The sequence below is a fragment of the Pelmatolapia mariae genome, linkage group LG14 (assembly GCF_036321145.2).
Source record: "Pelmatolapia mariae isolate MD_Pm_ZW linkage group LG14, Pm_UMD_F_2, whole genome shotgun sequence".
Taxonomy (NCBI): domain Eukaryota; kingdom Metazoa; phylum Chordata; class Actinopteri; order Cichliformes; family Cichlidae; genus Pelmatolapia; species Pelmatolapia mariae.
Window position 1 is genome coordinate 18,817,817 of NC_086239.1, and position 23,050 is coordinate 18,840,866.

Sequence of the window (23,050 nt, forward strand, 5' to 3'; positions counted from 1 at the left end):
GATAGATTTCTAAAATAATTGCATTTTCTTGTTTTTATGACAGGTAGTCTAATGAATTTGTTCAGCACTGTGTAGGTACAGTAACACATATAATTCGCCCATCATTTAGTTCCTTTGAACAGAAATTGTAGACTTGCCTATCAGATAACTAGCAAGTTGTACACTGATTTGAAAACTTAGTTAGCCCTTAAAAAACGCAAGGGCAACATTGTGTAAGTTCCTGTTTGAGCGCTATAAAATACCTAGTTTTCTAGAAAGTTTGATATCTACCAAGTTCGTGGAGTTTATTGTTGTTGTTTTGTATTATGTGTCGTGTTTCACATCAGCTATTCAAAATGTGGTGCTTTTCTTACTTTTTATTTATTTAAGTATTTCATCACTACCAGTTGGAGAAAAGGCCACACTTGGTGGTTTGTTTAGTCACCAAACAATTTAGCGGGGTTTAGAAAATGATCATGGTTTGGGTTAAAATAGATGCTTTCACAAGGCTAACTACATGTTACAACGTTAAACTTTTAACTTTTGCTAGGTTGCCAGGGTAACGTGTCCCAATCCCCAAGAACACGCCCCCAAAAAACACCGGTACTTCACAATTCCACAGACTTGATTTTAAAACTGGTACCAACTCTGGACCAGCTCCAGATTTTTCTGTGAGACTAGTCTCCTGCAAGATTTGAAATATTTATTGTGTATGTCTGTGTGTGAGACAACAAAACAAGATAGCAATAATCAGGTCAGCCTTCTAGGCTGCTTAGATAGCTCAGCTCTGTGTCTGAGTATGTCTGAGTGCCTGTTGTTACTTTTCCAGTAAATTATGACTCACTCGCTTCGTCATTCAAGTCATTTTAAAGATTGAAGCATTTTACAAGCTGAGCATAAACACAGTTTGCAGAAAATACGTTAAACTTTCACAGCACAGGTCTCGTCACGTCTCTGCAGATATGATCTACTATAAGAGTCAGCATTGTGTAGACTTTCATTTCGTCGTGAAAACAGCCTGTACTGATTTCACTTAGTATGAAATCTCCAACATCAGGACATACTACAGGTATCTGTACTGCAAACTGAGTCTGTTTCACTTCCCTTTAATAGAAAACGCTTTACTTAGTAGTAGACCTGATTTGCTATTATACAGAGCTCTTTTTATCTATTAGCTATGATGGATTATTCAATTTCATAACATTACATAACGCAAAGTGCCCATTTACTTAATCCAAGGAAGGTCTGGCTGTAGATTGTTTTTGCCTATGAGTGCAGAGTGATAAAGTGTCTGACAGCCAGCCTGCCAGATGGGAGTCACTCTAATCTAAAAGGTGGCTCAGCAATAATGAGACACAGATGGTTGTGGTATGTTTATAAAAAAACACATACAAATCACAACCAACCATGAATCGGCTTCTCAACAGAGTGTGAACTCTTTTTTTTTAAACGTTTGAGGGAAAATACATTTAGATTAATATAAGTTCTTATTACAGATAAAAATAATACTTCTTTGGGATTCATATGTAATACTATATGTGCAGAATAAACTTTCACTTATATCTGTTACAATATTTGTCAATGACTATTTGCATCGGAAATTACTGGTTATTTGGAGATTTCGTTTGAATTATCCTATTATTTGAAGTTATTATTTTAACTTAAAAACAGCAAACGTGTTATCCATTATCCTACCCAATCCAATTTTAACTGAAGAACACTCATTTTAAAACGCAAGTTTGAAACACCACGCAACAAATCATCCATTAGCATTCATTGTTGAAATTCTGTCCACACATCTGGAAATCCAATATTCACCATTGTTTTTTGCTTTATTTCAGGCCTAGAGACAAGTCATTAACCACCTGGACACGACAAGCCGCTACCGAAAAGAGTGGTTGCTGTGGATTGCAGGCCGGCACTGTGAAATCAGTTGCTAACATCATCGATGCCTGCAGACCTGTCAATGACCCTCTGGCAGTGACCACTCACTAGGGAAAAATGTGTATTCCCTAACCAGTTGGCTTATGGTAGCTGGAAGTTCCTGGATGAAACTGGTTGCAAAGAGGATATCAAATTTATATGGAAGACTTCACTTATCTGTAAACCAACTACTCAAACACATTGGCTACCTACTTGCCAAGTTTTGCTACTACTTGGCAAGTAGTTAGCCAATGTCTGCAGACAAACTGGCATCTTCCATGTAAAACTACCTTGGTGGGGCACCTTATACTTCTTTGCAACCAGTTTCACCTGGTGACTGCTAGTAACCACTCGCAATAACAATTTTTTCGTAGCAATCATGAGTTTGCCCAGGGAGTCACTGAACAATCTGTAGCACTGTTTTGCTTGGATCCCGGTAAAGACGGTAAAGTGTTTGATCTCAAACTAAAAGAATGAGCTGCAAAGAACCTGAAGAGTCATGATCTGTGCTGATTATAATGGATTAAAATATAAATTATAGAAATCTGAAGCAAGTCAAAGTAGAGAAACATTGTATATAAGAAGTTTAAAGGTCTTTTAACTGCCCCCCCCCCCCCCCCCCCCTTTTTTATTTTTATTTTCAGACTTAGGAAGAAGCTATAATTCAACTCAAAGTATTCAAACAAATTAGTTGGAAATGTTGCCAGTTTGCTCTTAAACATATGATTCAGGCTTGGAATAGTGCCTGGAGAATCCATTGGTCTCTGCTTCCAGCACACGTCTCAGTTCATCTGACCACACACACACACACACACACACACACACACACACACACACACACACACACACACACACACACACACACACACACACACACACACACACGACCTCACCAGTGTGAGTAAGTCTGTCTGGAACTGTTAGACACAGAGAGGAGGTCTGGGAATGCTGAAGGTGGGGGAGTTCAGAGGGAGAAGAGGTAGAAAGTTGCAACTTCAGGGCAATATGGACCGCATGCTATGGGAAGGAATGCATGTGTCTTTGTAGGAGAGTGAAAAAGCAAATGAAAAGAAGAGAGGAGGGGGAGGAGGAAAGAAGCAATGAGGGAGGGATCTCAGCTAAAGCTGCAGCGTGGCTGTGTCTGAATGAAAGGACCTCTCACTCTCACTTTCTTCCGCTGTCTGTCTGTCTGTACCTATGGCTTCTGAAAACGAGCACGTCCAGACCAAACACAGAGCAGAGACTCTCCGAGTGACTTCAAGCTAGAAGTAAATATTTTTCAGAAACTGTGGCTGAGGGTGCAGCATTTTCGATTGCTTTTCGTAAGGTTAGTCCCTCTTTCTAAGAAGATTAGTACTTTCCTTTATTTGCTTTTAGTGCAACAACAAACTTATTTTTGAGAACTTGCAATGTGATTGATGGTCAGTTTCAGTGACGGGAACCTTATCTCTTTCAGGAGTTTCTGCTGTGACGTGCAGGTGTTTATGCAGATATGACTGAGTAAACTCTTCTCATCACAGAAATTTGGGACATTGGTTGGACAGACCTTCAGGACTGCTCTGCAGTTCTCCTGAATAAAATAATTCACTGGATCTTGGATCAGATTTACTATATTTTACCTCATTTTTGTCTCACACATCTTGAGGTTAGCCTACCATGTGAGTGTGTTGTGTGAGTTAGATTTAACTGGAGCTATCCAGAGTATTTTGTAGGTTTCTGGCCAGCTGGCAGGCAGTTGTGATGGAGGGTCAGTGTGCTTCATACACACATTCACACCTCTAGCCATAAGCACACTGATGACTGCCTGAATCTGCAGAGACAAGCACACCAAATGAAAACATCAAACATTCCACTTTAACTTTCAGTTTCATATCTGCACTTTATAGACGTGATGTAACCTGTACACTCATTTCCTTTTCTTTCCTTTTCTAAAATCAAATACCACATTCACCTGACTTCATTTACTACAATATTGGGTCAAGAGACAAACTATCCAGAACTGAGAGAGCGTATACTTACAGCACGATGATACAGACCTGCAATTTGGTCCCCAGATGCATCTTGCAGCACACCTTCTCACCTCACCAGCTTCTCCCCATCCTGCTGTTGCTCCTCCGTACCTGGTGGGGGAGCTGTCACCCTCAATGTTTGGATTACAAGCCTCCATTTGAGCCCAGGCAGCCATTGGCCTTCTGCAAGGAGTATTCCAAGTTTGGGTGCTGTGATGTGGAAAAAGATGAGGAGATATCTGGCAGGTTTTACACCATTATGGAAAACTTTGACCATTCAGGTTATGCAGCCTGTGGCAAATACGTACGCAGCATCCTCTGCCAGGTAAGAGAAACATTTATTCTAATTTGATTTGATCTCTTTGATTTGATGAGTATTAGGTACAAATATTCAAATCAGACTATGTGACACATGTTCAGTTTAGAATCCAAACTCATGTTTTCCACTGTGTGCATAATAACTAGATTTTATTATGTTATTTTATTTTATTTATTATTTTATTTTATTATGCTGTCCTCTAACCCGGGATCACAATTGTGACTTTTTACATTTAAATTAAAGCAGATTCCCCTCTGGTTTGTTTTAGCAGGTAATAAATTCTACTACATATTTCCAACAGGAAGATATAAGTGTGTTTAGTCATGTGTAAGAAGCTCATAATAAAGGAGAACCAACAAAATATTTTAACAGTTTAATGCATACATGATGCTTTTAGACAGCAGGTACTCATACCAAAAGCCAAAGCAATGTGTAAATTGAACATGGCGAATATAAAGCCCAAAGGCCTGGATCATCCAGTGGAAATAAACCCTCCAAAATCAAGAACAAGTTGCCTTTTGCTAAGGGAGTTGAAGATGAATGATTGTGTTGGGTTTTCTTTCCCTCTGTCACCAGAGCACCTGCTCATGGGGATCATATGATTGGTGAGGTTTTCTCTGTTTAATTTGTATTATTGTAGGGTCTGATACAACCCATGGAGTGGTGTGTATCAGACATCTGGCAAGATATAGCCTGATTTAAATGTTCATATAACACTACGATGAATTAAAAAGAAAAAAACATGTTAGTAATTCCTTTACTGTACCGCATAACCGTTCAGTTTATTGTTGCTAACTTTTCTTCTTTAGACCCTGAGTGATGAAATGACAGTACACATGGGTGTTGAATAAAAACATAGATATCCCAAAATTTCTGCCACAACTTCACCAACTAAGGTGCATGGAGAGGGACACCTGTTGAATAAAAACAAAAAATGCGCCATTGGTTGGACTTCTTACCTGATACATGATGTTCAGGCTTGTAAAAATTGTGGATTCTTCCAGTGAATCCTACTATTTGATGTAGACACAAAATGTCTGAGTCCATGGAGGTGATGTTGCATGGTCATCTGTTCGCAAACATGTACTAAACAAATCACAGATTAGTTGTCATTGTTTTTTTTTTTTTAAAGTCAAGAAAGTTGAAATGCACCGATCGACTGGAAATCTGATAATTTGCAGTCTTCTTGGTCCTGACTGGTGACCTGTCGGCTAGCCTCACGTGCATCCAAATGTGAGCTGGTTCTTTTCATGCAGCCACCCGCTAGCATTTGGCTGTGGCCATTAGCGAGTTCTACTGTGAGTAGGGAAAACACAAAACTGGCAAAGTAAATTCGGACAGAACCGGCAAATGTTCTTAGCAAGAGACCTAATCAGACACTTAAATCACCCTCACCAGCTGAACATGACCATTTTAAAGAAGCTAATAAAGGTAACGGAGCTACGGCTAAAGTTAACGTGTTTAGATCCAGCCAGCTAGCAGCCTTGGTATGAAAAAAAGGTCAAAGATGGGTGAGAAAGAGAAAAACAGTCTGTGTTATCTTATCTGGTAGTTACAAATGTACTGAAAATTGATGTAAGTACCCGACATTTGTATTGTTATATTAACCTGTTTCACCTGCTTCTCTTTAGCAAGATAAAAAATATCATGTAAATTCTCAGTTTATTCTCAGTTGCTTCAATGAGAGAAGAACCTGCAGCTAGCTGTCAATATACTGTCAGTTATAGCTATAAGTATAGTTAGAAAATCGGAATTGGTGGGTCACCCTTGGAATTGGTGCATCTTTACTTTGATATTTTAGTTATAATGAACAAAACAACTAGCATCAGTTTTCAGAAGCCCCTCTCTCAACAAAATGTGTTTGCTCTCTTTTAAGTCTGGTGGTCCATGGTGATATTCACAGAAAGATGTGAAATTTTTCATACTGGGACTTCCTGGGAAATATCTAAAACTAGTAAAAAATGCAGAAAGAAATCCAGAGGTGCACGAAATCTTGACCTTGAAGGGAAAGATCGCCCAAATTCAAATTGGATAAGGTTTTGGTTTTATGGACAAAGACTCTGAACTCTGCCATCTCACGCAGTAAGTGTGAACTATGTGCCAGAAAACATTCGTTTCTCAGATGAGGCACTGACATAAGCGTAAGACAGCCAGTCTCCAGAGTTTGAACCAGAACAACTGTATGAAATTGCAGAACAATTTAACAGCACATTCACTTTTCCAGTAATCTCACAAAAATATGCATTAAGGTTTTAACTACACCATCAGAAGACTTGGCAATATTTGAATGAAGTGCCTGTGCCACCATTAGGTGTGGACGGGAAAAACTGAATTTCACTTAATGGCAGCAGAGAGACCATAAGGTAGAAGTAGAAGAAAAAGAAGCAGTAATCCCTAGGTGAACATAATATTTTTTTTTCCTTGAACTTATATTGTTTTAAAAAGCATTGACTCATACACTTTTGGCATGAAAGAAAAACTTTCCAAATGCATCATTGTGTTATTCTTGCAATGCAGTTCAATAAAAAATAAGATAAAAATAAGATATGAAATACTTTCCTTATCCCATATTTAGGAAATTCTATTTTTTTTTATAATAGTTAATGATGATGATGATGATAATGATACTACTAATAATAAAGTGAACATGGCAAAACAGACAATAGAATAAAATAAAATAAATACTCAACATTCAGTCTCTGTTAATAGTTTCGGATATTTTTTATTCTAACGAGTCTTTCTATTTTAGTGTGACTGTGTTTTAGTTTCCTTTTTCAGCTCTTTAATCTTAAACAGATCCCAGTGCTGAAATCCAGCCCCTCCCTTCCTGGAATAACCCTTGAAGCCATTCCCACTCACTGATGACATAATTAGGTCCTGACTTTGCAGCTCAGATGCTTACTACGTGCAGATCCAGAGCACAATTTAAATGATAGGTGCAGCACAAATTTGGTCATGCCCGTATAACTGAGATAAAAGCTTCACTATACAGAAGCCAAAATAATCGGGTGGGTAGCTTTACCATAAATAACACTTTAATTTTTGATGTCAACAAGGAAACAATGAAAACTAACAAACTTGGCGGCTTCCCAGCAGTTTCATACATAATACGTTATGTAAAGATGGTGACAAATCGTCCAAAAATATAGACTTATGTTATTGTGGTAATTATAGCCTGATGTGGTTCTTACCAAGCAGTGCAGGCTGGATCACGAGTAAAATCGCAGAGCTGCGACTCACGCACCATTTACAGCTGCTGGATATAGGTGGAGCTCAGACGAAATATACATTCAAAAAGTTTAGCATGATACACATGTGCTGTGCAGACAGCACATGTGCTGTGCAGACAGCACATTTGAAGAAACTCTCATTTACATGAGCGCTTTATATGAAAAGTTATGTTAAAAATAAAAAGCGCATTTTTGGTTCCATTTGAGGTATGTTGATGCTTTTGTGTACTTTTTAAACCTTTTTCAATGATGATGGTCCGCGCTGTGGTTTTTCGGCTCCCAAGTTCATAATTTGAGGTGAAAGAGGCCCGGGAGGCGGTCAGGTTACCCCGCTGCCAGGGTACTTAACCGGGGTAAAAGCCATACACTGAAGCCGTCTGTTCCAGCTGCAGAACAGAAGCTTCCTGGCACTGATATCAATCACAGCGTGAAGAGAGGGACAAGCAGACACATATTAAAGAGAGAGACAGAGTGGGAAATGAGTGTGTGTGTGTGAGTCAGGGAGACGGGAGGAAGACTGTCATTGTTCTTTGCTTACTTGACCAAGCAAACAACCATTTCCTCCTCAGGCCAGGGGTCCAGGATATATCAGGTTTCTGCAAGAGAGGAGCAGAGAGAAAAAGGAGGAAGAAAAGCACAGGAATAAGAAGAGATGAATAAAATCAGTGAAGATAATGTCAGGCATAAAGAAAAGAGAAAAACAAATGAATTAACTATAACAAAAACAGACATAGAGATAATTTCAAGGGCATTCTGTTGCCCTTGAAAAGAGTGTGCATTTGCGTGTTATAGTTGCAGTGCTCTGCTTTCACGTGGCTTTCTCGATGGGTTTTCATTTATTTTGTCATAAAATAAACCATTAGCAGCACCCTCAGTTCAACGAGACCCATAAAGGGGCTGTTTGAGGATAAAAAACATTTAGTGAGCACTGCACCAAGCAGCAGAAGTCCAGATTAGTTGTTTCCCTCTTGCATTTTTAATAAGCAAGCTTTTAGCACGGTAGCGATGTCTCTGGCTGTTTCACACTGCTCTCTCAGTTTAAAAACTCAGCCTGTGTCGCCTACTCTGACAGGGTCACACATTTACCTCTCATCTGTTTACCATGACTCTTTTTTGTCTCTCAGCTACAATAAAACACCAGCGTGTGGAGCAGTCAGTGGAGAATCGGGAGCATGTGAGATGACAGGAATAAAATCTGAGTCTATTCTGAATTTGACGGCGTAAACACCAAATTATAGCAGCTTGAAGTGGTCGCGTTGTTAGAAACAGCTGCTTGTAGCTGCATGCCTCATTTCTACCCTATCATAGTGGAACCAAAATAGGACAATGGCTGGGATTCCAGCATGACTCGGTCAAACAAAAGATCATGTGCAGTATTTGCAGTTTGCTCTGCCTTTTTGCCAGCACATGTCTCTCATTTTCAAGCAAAGAAAATGTCTTCATAACCTTGGCTTAAAATATATATCTATTGAAGAAGATATAGCTTGAACTCATACATTTTTCCTTGAAGGTAGCATCTGCCCCACATGCCTGTTTACTGCTTTCATCAGCAGTTCCAGCATCTCAGACTGAACACAGCTTTTGTTTGGCCCAGTAGAGAGAAATCTATTTCAGAGAACACTCTGATCTTTTCCACAGTAGTACTATCAAGATGTTCAACAGGAGTCTGTGTTGACTGTTTTTGCCAAACTCCCCACCTCCCCTTTCTCTGTGATTTATAAAAGTCAGTGTTTCAGTTAACACTTGGACGGAACAGCAGTTTAAGCCATCTGTGCCCTAAAAGACAAAGACAGACACAGAAACGTAAAGTTTAATGGACTACTGTATGTTCAGCAACTGTGATGAAACATTTTATGTGATACAGTAAAAAAAACAGACAAAACAGTGTCCAAAAAGTATTGATAGTTATGGATTTGTCACACCTTTATATTTAAACATATCCATTTTAGTGTGGGCTACAGCTTGAATCATGTTACCTACTGACATTGTGAGTTTGTCCATATGTGTGTAATTGTGGTCTAAATACTTAAAAAAAAATCTGCTCACAGGAATATAAACCAGCCACAAAAGATGGCCTTGTAGTCTTACAGGTGGTAGTTAGGATAAAAATCAAGGTCAAGTTTTAAGTTCTGTTCAAAGCTGGTCAAGGTCTGGCTGACTATGCTTGTAATAAGGCAGTAATAAATGCCTACATACCCAAATGTTTATATTTTGCCCGATTGGCAAATTGTAAATATGACAAAACAGTTACTACCCACAATACACTGTTCAAACTCTGGTGTCATCTTCCTGGTCAAAACTGGTTTTTGTACCACTGGAAAAATTGAAATAGAGACAGTTGGTTAATGGTAGTGTTTCTACATAGAACAGAGATTAGATAGAGGTTTGCATATAGAAATGAAAATCAAACAATTATATTAAAATAAATAAATTTTAAATCTTTACATTTTGCCCCAGACTGCACTGAGTTACAGGATCTTTTCTTTCTTTAAACAGCTCTAGAGTAAAGTGCTCTGCTGGTACAAATAATTAAATACGTTACTGCACATCCATTTTTACCTGATATACTTTGTCTTACCAAATAAAGGCAAGCACAACAGATTTATATAACAAAAAAACAAGAAAAAAAATGGCAGGTGTTTACATTATTTTCCAGTATGTAGATTCACTAGATAACAGGACATCACCCATTTATTTCCCTTGTAACTGCTTTGATCTTTTTCTCATAATGAGAATTTTCCTACATGTACCCAGACTGTTAAAAAAAGAGAAAAAAAAAAGATGTACATCTGAATGCTGAAGGTAAGATTTTTACAGCTGTTGCATCACTGCCTTCACTGTCGGCATCAAATGCAATTGTTTGAGTGCAAAGTTAAAGAAAGGAGCGAGAAAGCCTGTGATTATGAGGTCAAGAAACCACTGAAATTTTTTTTTTTTTGCGAATATCTGCTTTTTCTTTCATTCTAATCAAGGAAGAGATTGCAAAAAGCAATCCTTCAACACAAACGTTTCTCTCACTAGAAAGTCAAGCAAAGACGTCCAGGCAACTTCCGTGACGTTGGTCCATCTTTTGGGAACTATTTTTCAACCAGGGCTCAATGAAGACAACAAAAACGTAATTTTTTTTTAAATAAAAACACATAAGTACATGTTTTCATTTACCAATGTCCTTACAAAAATGTTACAGCAAATAATTACCAGAAGAGGCATTGTGATGACAGGATTAAAAACAACACATTTTGTCCACATTGACGTTATTCAGTGACATAATTTTTATAGTGCTTTTGAAACTAAATCCACCACTTACATAATCACTGTAATAATCCCCATATATAAAAACAGCTGAGATTAAGCGTCAGACTGTGAAACAACACAAAAATATCCCATATCTGCTGTTCTGATCTGTGCTAAATGAGCTAAATCTTTTGCAAAGTTATTTATGTTTATTTATTTAAATATTTACTTTTGTTTAAATACCAAAACAGTCATTTGGAAAACTTTACTGATGTCAGAAATAATTCACTGCAAAGTGAAAATAGGTTTATGAGCGCTTACAAGAAACAACACCAAATTTAATCTAAACATTCTTGATCTACCAAACCTTTTCCTATGCCGGTTTGTTGCTTGGGATTTGTTTACTGGATCAGTTTGGTTTTTCTGGTAAATGAAAGCGCACCAGTTTGCATGATGATGGTTTGGGTGCCATGGCTCTTTGTGCCTAAGGCACACCATTCTGGGTGTGGACAGTGTGGTTGTGACTTAATAACGGAGTGGACCTTCCTGGGATCCATTTATACCAGGCCGCACTCAGACAGGCTGGATATATCTCAGGCTTGCCCAGTCAAAATGAGGCCCAGAGGCTGTGGAAGAACAAATACACAAATCCATTTAAGTGATTCATTACTGAATCTCATACATTTCTGTAACTCTACCTTTGATATTAGCTTTAAAAAGATTTACATTTTTAAATCATATGTAATGAAACAGTATCTGTTGTCCTTTGAAGGAGTGTTCTCCATATGCTGCCCACCTGTATGATGCCGAGGACGCTAACACACCCATGAGGATGCTACCTGGACTCTGTGGGGATTACTGCTCTGACTACTGGCGGCAGTGCCGGTACACGCTCGGCCTCCTGCTTGAGGACGTAGAGAACTCACAGCAGTTTGCAAACCTGACTGCCACAATTGAAGAAGATCACAGAAGATTTTGTGAATTTCTGGTGTTGAAGGACAAAGAGTATTGCTATCCTAGTGTCTTGACAAATGCAGGTATGAATTACATGTTGTATGAAGAGGTTAAAAAAAATGAATCTCAGTGTAACTAGCCCAGAAAAAGGTCTAGAGTATACAGCCTTGATAGCTCTGCAGCTGTTATTAAACACATCAATCTGTGAGCTAAATGTCAGCGTCAGTATCAAAATGATGCTCCACATCAGCATTTTAAAATCATTGTTGTGAACCAGCTAGCATGCTTAAAGTGAAATGTTTAAAATCATTAGTACGAATGTTAATGACTACATATGCAGAAACAATAGTGTGGATGCAAACAGTCTGAACTGCATGCATGAATTAGAAAATATCAGTGTCTGCACTGTCTCACCAAGAAAATCATTCCAATGAAAGAAAGTGTGGGTGGAAGAGCTCTTGATATTGATTTGTAACTGCCTGAACAGAAGCTGAAAGTACAGTGTATTGCTGTAAAATAATTACAGTTTTGATTTGGTGCAAGCCTCTGCAAGTTTGATTGCAACTCAGTTTGCAGATGTGATTAGACACATGCCAATCTACTCTCCCGTGTCTTTTTTTCCCCACCCTAAGAGTTAAATGCTAACCTGGGATTGCTAAATGAAGATCCTGAAGGATGTTTGGAGCTGTGCTTACAGGAAGTTGCCAATGGACTCCGTAACCCTGTGGCCATGATCCATGCAGATGATGGAACTCATCGCTTTTTTGTTGCGGAGCAGCTGGGTTATGTGTGGGTGTACTTGGCAAACGGCTCTAGGATCGATCGACCTTTCCTCAACCTGACTAAAGCCGTCCTCACATCCCCGTGGGCTGGAGACGAGAGGGGATTCCTCTGCATAGCCTTGCACCCTAGGTCCATCTTTTTTCAATCAAAATATTAGTTTTGTCTAAGGGATATGTCCACCTCTAAACAGCAACATTTTGTTTTCAAAGGAAAAATTCATTGTGCCAAAATGTGAAATACAGCATTTCCATTGAGCTTCTGCTTTGTTCACAGGTTCACCACTGTCAGAAAAGCCTACGTGTACTACTCTGTGTCTGTTAAGAAGGAGGAACGAATACGAATCAGCGAGTTCACAGTATCAGCACATGATGATAATCAACTAGACCATTCTTCTGAGAGGTGCTGTATTTAGTCAGGTAGGTCCTTGCATGGTCTTAAAAGACACAAATACATTCATCATCTTGTCATCTCTCCTGCTGTAGAACCATCCTGGAGGTGGTGGAGCCAGCATCCAATCATAATGGAGGACAGCTTCTTTTTGGTCACGATGGGTATCTGTACATCTTCATAGGTGACGGTGGCCGTGCTGGAGATCCTTTTGGAAAGTTTGGCAATTCACAAAACAAGTCAGTACTGTTTAACTAATGTGTTTGCATGTTTGGATGCATGCATAGACTCACAATGTTGATTTCACATCTTGTGTTAAACAAGATGTGAAATCTCAAATAACACGCAAATATAATAGACATAGTTGTGATTGTGAAGACTGCTCATCTTTATAATCTTCATGAGGCCTCATGACGTTGTCAAGATGTTGACTTGATAAACAAAATACCAAAGTCGAGTCGGAGCAGGTAAAGCGTCAGAGAGTCCTGCCAAAAATGGGTTCCAGATAGTTAAATTCCTCTCAAATCAAATCTAATGAAAAGGATCAAAATTATGAGGAACGTTTCTGCATTGAACAGAGGGCATTATAAATGATAGTTTTACAAAGACTATAATTCAAAACAATTTCTTTAAAGTGACGAGTGAAAACTTTGTTTGCACATGTGTCATAAACAATCATTCATGATAACTGCCAGGTTCTGTGCTGTGCCAGTTTATGGAGATTTCAGTCTTTAATTTACAAAACACTTCAAATAGGCATTCCTCCTCTATGGTTTATCATTATACTGAGAGCTGCATTGATTGAAGTTTATTATTTTTGTATTTTTAGCACAGAAAATTAAAGATAAAGCCAAAAAAACCTTTGGTTGCAAGTCACAATGTTCAGCCAATAGAAAAAGCGTCAGGAAGTTCAAATATTGCTCCTCATTTTTTGTAAATCAATACTTCATCCTGTGAAATGCACCAATAATGTCACATTTAATAGGTAGGTTTGCATTTTAGGGCTGACAAAAATAGCGATCTATCTTTAATGTTTGTATAGAGAAAGCAGGTAAACTTCCTCCAAAACTGGGACTTCATTTAGAGCTGTTAGCACCTTTTCTCCAGAGATGTACAATTTAGCTGTTTGTCTCTTCCTGAGGCTGTTTTTGACAAGCCGTAGTAGCTCTTCTGGGAATGCAGCCTGCCAAGTCTAATATTGACACGACACACTACACACATCATGGACCACCACACACTGGAATGTGGAGGGGAGAGAGAAAGTGAGTGAGAGTGAGTGCAGAGTGGTAAACACTGGAAAAAGGTCATAAAGGCCATTAATAATATTTTTTAAATTATTATTTATACAGAAATTTGTAAAGGTAGTTCCTCGTTTCCTTATATTTCTAAGCAGATGAAACAACAAGGGAGAGAAAGGTAGGGAGAAGGAAAGAAACAGCCCATGCTAAACTATCCCGCATTGATGGTCAGTGTTATGACTGCCAGTGGATTCAGATCACTACTGTCCATTGTTCATGTGACTGCTGATAGACGTAGCAGGATGGATTTTGAAGTGTCCAGAGCTATACTCTCTACTCAGATTCATTCAAACAGGATTGCAAAACTGATCTGACCGTGCTTTTCTGGCTTTAAATAAACACTTACGGTTGAACCATTTAGTCACCACAGTCTTTATGATACTCTGAGTCATTCTTCCTTTTTTGTCTGGTCGTTACGTTTAATAGGTCAACACTTCTCGGCAAGGTGCTGCGTGTTGACGTTGACTTCAACGATAATGGTGCCCCGTACAGCATTCCCTCAGACAACCCATTTCTGGACGAGAAGGAGGCACGGCCGGGTAAATGAATTTCCTGTTCGTGTGGAAGACTGTGATCATGTCTGGTGACTTTGAAGATGACTGAATGGCACATTTATTTATGCTAATCTAGCTTAGCTTTTCTCTCATAATATTGGACTGCGGTGGGACTGTGTTTTTCTTACTGTGCAAAGCTGGAAAATGACTGTTCGTGTCAGAAGTGCGTCCTCACAGAGGATGTCATTTTTGTTTGTGTTTTCCATCCACGTATTTCTTTCTTTGTTTCCCTGCAGAGGTTTATGCCTATGGAGTTCGCAACATGTGGCGTTGCTCCATTGACCGCGGTGACCCCGTTACCACTGAAGGCAGAGGCAGGATGCTTTGTGGTGATGTGGGCCAGAACAAATACGAAGAGGTAGACCTCATTGTTAAAGGTATGATAATTGTAGTTTGAAGGATGATTTTCTTTTTCTAATATGTTGATTTCTATAGTTTAACAGCTTCACTGAAGTAGTTTACATTAAAGTGAAATTACTTTTTAATTTTATCAGTATATAATATGGCCACAACTGTTATTTTAAAGCCTGCATCATTACAGAAACACTATTTCCTGCCAAATAATAAAACAGAATCTCATGTATTCAAAAGAGGACGTAGAATAGACATTAGAATTACTGCTTGATAACCAAATCCAATTTTTTCAGCAGAAGGAGTACATCAAACCGTTTGAATACATATAAATTGTAGAACTTCTTTTTTGCTGAGTAATTTTACTGTGTCAACTCTTATTTTTAAGGAGGAAATTACGGATGGAGAGCCAAAGAAGGATTCAGCTGCTATGATCGTAAACTCTGTCAAAACTCATCCCTCGGTGAGTCTACAGTCTGGGTTACTGAAAGTCCATAAATACAAGTATATTTTACCCAAATTATATAATATTTATACAGATATTTAATTTGTAAAGTAAATTGTTACAGCACACTGTGTGTTCTCTGTAAAAGCCTCCTTAGAATAGAATAAAAAACTGTTGTCAACTCAAAAAGAGATTTTAAATAACTGAAATTCATTGTCATTTCATTTCATGAGCTCAGGTTTCTTACAGGGAACAGTATATTTCCTGTTTGTTACAATGATGTAGCAGTGACACTGAATAATAAACGAGGTCTGATCTTTGTTTATGTGTTTGCAGACGATGTCTTGCCAATCTTTGCCTATCCACACAAGCTGGGCAAGTCTGTGACAGGAGGATACATCTACAGAGGCTGTCAGATGCCCAACCTTAACGGACTCTACATCTTTGGGGATTTCATGAGCGGGTGTGTGTTTGTAAAATGAAAATTTCAAATGAAAAAGCACGTAACCTTTTTTGTTTTTGTGAATTTTTACCTAAACAGTGTCCAGTCAGTGTGCTGTTGAACTGCTCTGCACAGGGTTGATTTAATAATTTACAGTAAAAATGAATTGATGTGAAGCTTTTGGACTACAGTTCTTGTTATATGTAAACATTATATGTATCTCTGTTTGTGTTTAGGCGTCTGATGTCTCTTAGGGAGAACGTTACCACAGGTGAATGGCAGTACAATGAAATCTGCATGGGAAGAGACCAGACCTGCAGATTCCCCAAACTTATCAACAGTTACTATAAATACATCATCTCTTTTGCTGAAGATGAAGCAGGTAATAACTGCGTGGGTCGGTGTGTTGATGTATTACTACCAGACACTGCATCACTTATTTAATTAGGTACATTTATAATGGAAAGATAAACTTAAGCCCCAGTCACACACACATAGAAACAGTCCATGAATCCCCTGGCAGCTGCCAGTTGCTTGTGGAAAATGTGTATTCTCAGACTGGTTGGGGTTGCTAGAGGTTGTTGACAGTTGGTGAAATAGGTTGCAAAGAGATGTAGGGTACTGCACTGAAACCCTCCTTGCGACACCTGCAGCCAACACTATTAAAAAGGTGTAACTTTTTTCTGTTTCCAGTTTGTGTTGCACATTTCACAGTTTTACTACTGCTCAGTGAGTAATTGGCGAATGTTTGCAGACAAGTAAGTTTCTTGCATGAGAACTACAGGCAGTTTTGTCAATTAGCAACCAAAACAATCAAAGATGTTTTTGCTGTAGCGCCCTCTTTAGGACTGATTTCACATAGCAAGAGCAAACAATCACCATCTGGTCCAGAAATACAATTTATTTTTCTACATGTCTTGGGTTTCCAGGGGATTTCCTACTGGTCTCCTGGTCTGTGTGGCTTAATGTGGAAAGAAAGAATTATTTCTAACTAGTACACATGTAGTTTGGTATGTGAAGTACCAAAGTGGATATTTTTACTGGTATTATTGTTGATGAAATTAAATTACTACTAAACTCCACGATTTCTAAGTTAGGAAACGTTTAGGTTTGTGCTGGTCTTAAAAAAAATTGTATTTCTCTTCTTTCCTGATAATTTCAGGAAGCAAATTGGAGATGAATGGTTAAAGCAAAGTTTAAAATATTTTTCCCCAGAGTAGTGTTTTGGTCTCTTTCTTTCTCCCCCATTTTGCTATTTTTGTACCTCTTTTATTTCTGTCTCCCGTCTGTTGTCATCATAAATATTTCCCTTTGTTCCTGTTGTTTAATTTTTTTTTCTTTCTTTATCTCCTTCTTTTCTTGCTCGCCGCTTCCTATTTTTTTTTTAATCTCCCCATTTGTCTTTTCATGTTCTGCCATCTCTGCCTGCTGCTCTCTTTCTCCATTTCCTCTGTGAATTTTTCCAGGTGAGCTGTATTTCTTAGCCACAGGAGTCCCTAGTGCGACAGCAAGAGGTGGCGTTATCTACAAGATAGTGGACCCTTCCAGGTAACTTGCCAGTGCATCACTTTACTTCATCAGCAGTTAAATGCTCAGTAAACTACATGGATGTGTGACGTTAAGGTGTGAGAGTGTGAACCCAATAATTATGTATGATGGAGGTTTTAAGAGTTGGAATGCTGCTAATAAAGTACAGTGCAGAAACATGTTGAAATGTTAAAAGAACCGCTCAGAGCACAATCATCTTCCATCCCTCTCTAGCCAATCCAGGCAAAAAAAAAAAAGAAAGAAGAAAAACTGATTTTTTTAATCTTATTTATTTAATCTATCTTCATTTATTGTATCTCTGCACTAAAACACACTAAAATTGAAGTGGAAGCTGCTAAACACCATTAAAAACAAAACATTCACAAAATTTTTTTTTTAAAGATACATATGTGCTTATAGTACCTATTATTGCATGTGCACTAATGTTTTCTGTCTTGGAAACAGGAGAGCACCACCAGGAAAATGTAGCATCAAGCCTTCACCTGTTAAGATAAAAGGAAAACTAATTCATTTCCACCCAAAAGAAGGTAAAAAAAAACCTCTTAAAGTGGTGTTTTTTTCTCGAATTTCCTTGTCCTGTTTCAACCTTTACTAGTGATTCCTTCTAGAAATTGGTGAGTTGTCATGAAACGGCTGTGTGCAGGCCGGAAAAGGACCCAAAGTGCAGACTCCGGAAACAGACGTGAACCCAAAAAACAGCTTTAATGCTGAACTCAAAGTTACTAACTTCCAAAATACAAACGATACGTAGATATGTAGATCACAACACGGACACAGAGAAACACAGGGCTTAAATACACAGAGGGAGCAATCAGGGAATGGGAAACAGGTGGGAAACACAGCTGGGGCAAATCAGGCCTAACAAGACAAAGGAAGCAAAACCAGACGCATTAACATGAGACACGGCCTTTCAAAGTAAAACAGGAAACATAACACAGAGACGCGGACTTGACAAGGGGATACAGCTGACAGGGGAGACAGAGCAACTAGAGAACACAGAGACATAACCATAAGACAGAACTCTAACAAAGAAACCAAAGACTAGAAATAATAAATAATATCAAAATCAATTTCAATATCAAGTTCAATAATATAATAAACTCAAAACTCTGGGTCAACGACCCAGGCACCCTAACATGAGTTACATTTCCAGCAGTAAATAAATGGTCAAAACATGCTATTTAATATGCATGAGGTTTCTCTTTAGCTTCTCTTGATGTCGCTGATTGTTCACTTTAATGGGAGCACTGAAATTTGATAAATTTACCAAATCAAAGCAGTTTCTTGCATCAGGTATCCAACGGATGGTTTTTAGCACTGCATAATTCTTTTTATTTTATTTTTCTCTTTTTTGCAGAGTATGTAATCAACAAGAAACCAACCACCACAGCTGTTCCTACTACAACGACCACTACAAAACCTACAACAACTAAAAAGAAGACAAGAATAGTAATAAAAAAACCTCCAATGCCAACAAGAAAAAAACCAAAGCCACCGCCAACAACAGCAGCAACAAGAAAAACAACAAGAAAGACAACGTTACCAACAACAACACCGGCTCTCAAAACCACAACAAAATCAGCCTCGACCACAACAGTAAAGCCAAGAACTGTCCAGATGGCAGCAACAACTCCTGCCACAACCTCGTCCACTGGTAGGCCTGCTGGTGTACCCGTTTATCAGGCTAGCTCCACTGATTACCCAGTTTCTAGCCAAACCGCTAACCCAACCACTAATTTGACTATTAAGACTAAAAATAAGTCCACGAGACTGGTTCACACCGTGGCACGAGGAGAAGCCAGCAACGCCAAAACTGGTGGTTTCTTCGTCTACATTCTGATTTCGTTTCACATTTTTACACCTTAATTGCTAAATTTATGTTTGCTTCTAAGTAAAATCCTTTGCGAAGTAGGCTTAAGTGCTAATTAGGTTAGCTTAGCTTTTTTTTTAGGTGGGGGGGGAATCACACCTTCTTGGAATAAGGTAACTATAAAATCTGTGCAGGCTTTCTAATGATCAGACAATATCAGCACTATCTCCTAAAGGTCATGTTAGAATTTAATTATATTTAAATTGGTTTTAAGGGTTATTTATGTTTTTCTTCAACAAAATAATTTGCTATATAGTTTTTTGGCCTTTTAACTGATTTTACACACTGATTTGAACTGATTAAGAATATTGTGAATATTTATATAGAAATAAACAACACATAAAATGATTTAAAAAGTTCGATAAATATGCCCTTGGGACATTTTCTCCACTTTGTTGAGGCAGATAAGCCATACTGTAACCTAAATGGCTAAAAAACAGAGTAAAAAAACAAAAGGTGACTTTTCTTAAATCAATATGCACTCAAAAAATAAGTAGCTTTTTAAGAATTCATTTTTGCATCTCACCTGTCTTTACAGTTCAGCAAGTCTGTGCACTGGAACATAAACATGGGGAATGGAAAATAATTTGCATAATTTGCAGAGAAAATGCTGTAAAATTGTTGTTTATCTTAATTATAACTGAGTTTACTGCCTCACCCTCTTGGCTTAGTTTTAATCACAAGTTTAATTATTCAGACTAAGCCATTTGCATTTGCACAAGCTTTTGCCCGACTCAGGTATCGTGGAGTTGACTAAATTGGCTTTGAATCCCAACTTCAGACCTGCTAACATGCTATTCTTTGGCTGGTTCAAGAAGCTAAAGCAGGATAAATAGTGTTTATTTATGCGTTAGGTTTTTGCACTGCTTTAATTTAAATCGGGTGTTTTGGCATAATTTATTATGAATAAATTGTTCTGCATCAGCCTCAGTTTGGACATTCATCCTTTTGTGTCTGTGTCTACGTCCTTCCTTTGTGGTTGATACTATTTTTCCTTTGTCAAATAGTACAATGAAAAATTGTCCTAAAGCAGTTTAACATTTTGGGAAATGTGCTTCCAGCTGATAAGGTCAGTGCTGTGTCTTAATTAGTTAACTTAGCTTAGCTAGAACACGGACTGCAAAAAGATATTACAATATAGCTACCTGCACAGCTAAAGCTAGCATTTTAACAACATGATATCTTATTTAAATACCTACATATATAAAAGACCAAAATAATGGTGTTTTTACATTTTTAACAGTTTTGTCTGAATACAGAAATTTGCTAGATGCATTTACACTTTATTTAAATGATAATAGAAAAAATAATGTGTAGTATAGCTAGCTAACTTGCTAACTTTGCACATAACCCATTTCCTAGCAGGCTAATTAGCCGCTCTTATTTATACGATTCTTCTGCATCTGATTCTTAACAACAAACCAACCTCTTTTTCCCAAAATGTCAAACTTTTTTTATATTAACATTAGCTTCAGCACCTCATAAAACTACATATAATCAAATAAAAAGGGTGATTCTGTCTCTTCATCAGGTTATCACACAACCTCCACGACTGCAGACTCATCTAGGATTGCAAAAACCCCAACCATCACCACACCTTCAACAGGGAGACATGGGAGACCCCTTCAGTACCCCCCTAGCACCACCTCACAGTATTTCAAACCACAACTCCTTACTACTCCATCCACAAAATTGCTGAAGCAGCCCCACATGACTTTAATCTCTACACCCTATCCAAAAGCTCCTGACCATAGGATGACCGCAGCATGGCCGCCGTACTTCAGCCAGACGCCCCTTGTACCATCCTACAGGCCCCAGAGACCACTAATCAACACTACGCTGTTTAAAACACAGGAGGAAAAGCTGTGGCTTGGCGAGAAGCTGGAAAGTGAAGGAGAGGGCAACCAAGTGTTTAAGAGGCCGAGAGGACGAGGTAGAGGTCAAGGTTACAAGAAAGCAAGAGGAGGTTGGAGGCTGCGGGTTGGCTCAGTGCGACTTGTAAGCGCCGAAGGTTTGCCAGATCGAGGCAGAGTGGAGATTTTCATCCGTGGCCAGTGGGGTACAGTGTGCGATGACCTTTTCACCATCAAGTCAGGTAGTGTCGTGTGTCGTCAGCTTGGATTCTCGACTGCCCTGGCAGTGATGAAGAGGGCTGTCCTGGGGGAGGCGGACGACAGTGTTAGGATATTCTTGGATGATGTGGAGTGTGAGGGTGAGGAGAGATCACTGCTCGAGTGCAAGAGGTCCAGGGTTGGAAAACACAACTGCTCACATGCGGAAGATGTAGGGGTGATCTGTGGTTAGCAAAGAGTTGGTTAAAAGAAAAGGAAAAGCATTGGGAGAACTGGAAAAAATGGAAAAAATATATGGTACTATCACATACAGACAGTGAATGTATGAATGATTATTAGATCCCACACATTTTTTTAAGGATGATTTTTAATGAATTGCAATTTTCAGAATTTGTATTATCCTGCTTTTGCATTTCTGCACGTTACCTTAAAACGGCTCTATTTGCATCTTGGAGAGAAGTGGAAAAGAAGAGCATGCATCCAACTTTTCACTGGCTTTGTGTGATCTATATGCAAGTAGCTCCTTCTAAACTCACTCAATCCACAGTTGTAAAGATAATAATCAGTTACAAGTTGAAACAATGATGATTATAGTAAACAGCAACATAGTATCTAAACCATAATTACATAAACACAGTGGTTACCGCTCACAAAAGGGACTCTTTCTTAACCCCTTGTGAGTATTGTGCTTAGAAAAAGTGGGAAAAAATGAACATTTTTAAATTCATTTTGGTACTCAACAGTTAATGGTTTCATAATGTTCATGATGCAAATCAAGCTAAAAACTGGTCTAAGTGGATTGAATGAGTTTTGGAGGTGCCTTGACATTTAAAGAAAAAAAAAATCCTGCTAAAACACACAAACATTTTTTAAATGCATAATTTTACTAGATTTATTTTCTGAGGCAGATTTTAAATAATTTGCACATGGAAACATGTTGAATGTAGTTTTAAGATGAAAAAAATATCTTTAACCAGGAAATGCTGGACATTCTGCGCAATGAATGTAATGTTTCCAGGTTTACATAAAGAGATGTTAAAGGCACAGGGGGCCTGTGATGTAAATAAAGTTTACTGCAAAGTGATTTTCTTCTAAGTCTCTTATTTGCTGTCAGTGAATTTTATTGAACAGTATCTGATTCTTCTTCAGCAACACTTCTCAACACTTGTGTAAAACAATGAGGATTTATAATATATTAATCTGAAATTTCTGAGACAGTTTACAGAGCATTTGACCCATTGGTCACTGACTTATCTTGACTTACACGTAGACCTTAAACGGGAAGTAAAAATGTTTGTGATGAAACTGTGGAAACAGTCCTTACTGACCGTAAAGATATTTTCTGTGGCCCCAAATAAACATCCACACATTTTATGGCCAGATGGAACAAACATTGAAGATCTTTTTGTTTCCTGATAGGCCATAATTATCTGTTGATGCATAAATAACAAGTAATTCCACAGTGCAAGTACTGCCTATTGTTTTAGAGATGATACCTTAGAGGCAATAAAAAAATAAATATAAAATCAGAATAAGCTCTTGCTCTCTGAAACAGAATTTAGCTGTTGGGGATGAGGAGGTCCAGCTGTCCAGCCTTCTTATGTGCACGCCTATCAACATTTTGACAGAAGGAAAAACTGATGAGTTGATGA

The 23,050-nt window shown here is 38.3% G+C and overlaps 1 protein-coding gene across 2 annotated transcripts; it reads left to right on the top strand.

The window, feature by feature from the left end:
• The first annotated feature begins 2,934 nt into the window (after positions 1 to 2,934).
• si:ch211-136a13.1 (HHIP-like protein 1) lies at positions 2,935 to 22,444 on the top strand. 2 transcript variants are annotated; one of them, XM_063493946.2, is made up of 15 exons: positions 2,935 to 3,229; positions 3,359 to 4,236; positions 11,467 to 11,731; positions 12,281 to 12,560; positions 12,705 to 12,830; positions 12,914 to 13,057; positions 14,543 to 14,655; positions 14,907 to 15,047; positions 15,410 to 15,484; positions 15,803 to 15,929; positions 16,145 to 16,290; positions 17,375 to 17,456; positions 17,901 to 17,983; positions 18,814 to 19,110; positions 20,858 to 22,444. In XM_063493946.2, exons 2-15 carry the CDS (start codon positions 3,928 to 3,930, stop codon positions 21,628 to 21,630), a joined length of 2,961 nt encoding a protein of 986 aa, XP_063350016.1. In that variant the 5' UTR covers positions 2,935 to 3,229; positions 3,359 to 3,927; the 3' UTR covers positions 21,631 to 22,444. The 2 variants fall into 2 exon arrangements, with proteins under 2 accessions (XP_063350016.1, XP_063350017.1); XM_063493947.2 differs by having other exon boundaries at positions 2,935 to 3,170.
• The last annotated feature ends 606 nt before the right edge of the window (positions 22,445 to 23,050 follow it).

Bases quoted from the DNA above. Each gene is read 5' to 3' on its own strand.
- si:ch211-136a13.1 (XM_063493946.2), top strand. From the start codon at position 3,928: ATGATACAGACCTGCAATTTGGTCCCCAGATGCATCTTGCAGCACACC. The intron at 11,732-12,280 runs GTATGAATTACA...CCCCACCCTAAG, and splicing joins TAGTGTCTTGACAAATGCAG to AGTTAAATGCTAACCTGGGA. The intron at 15,048-15,409 runs GTATGATAATTG...CTTATTTTTAAG, and splicing joins GGTAGACCTCATTGTTAAAG to GAGGAAATTACGGATGGAGA.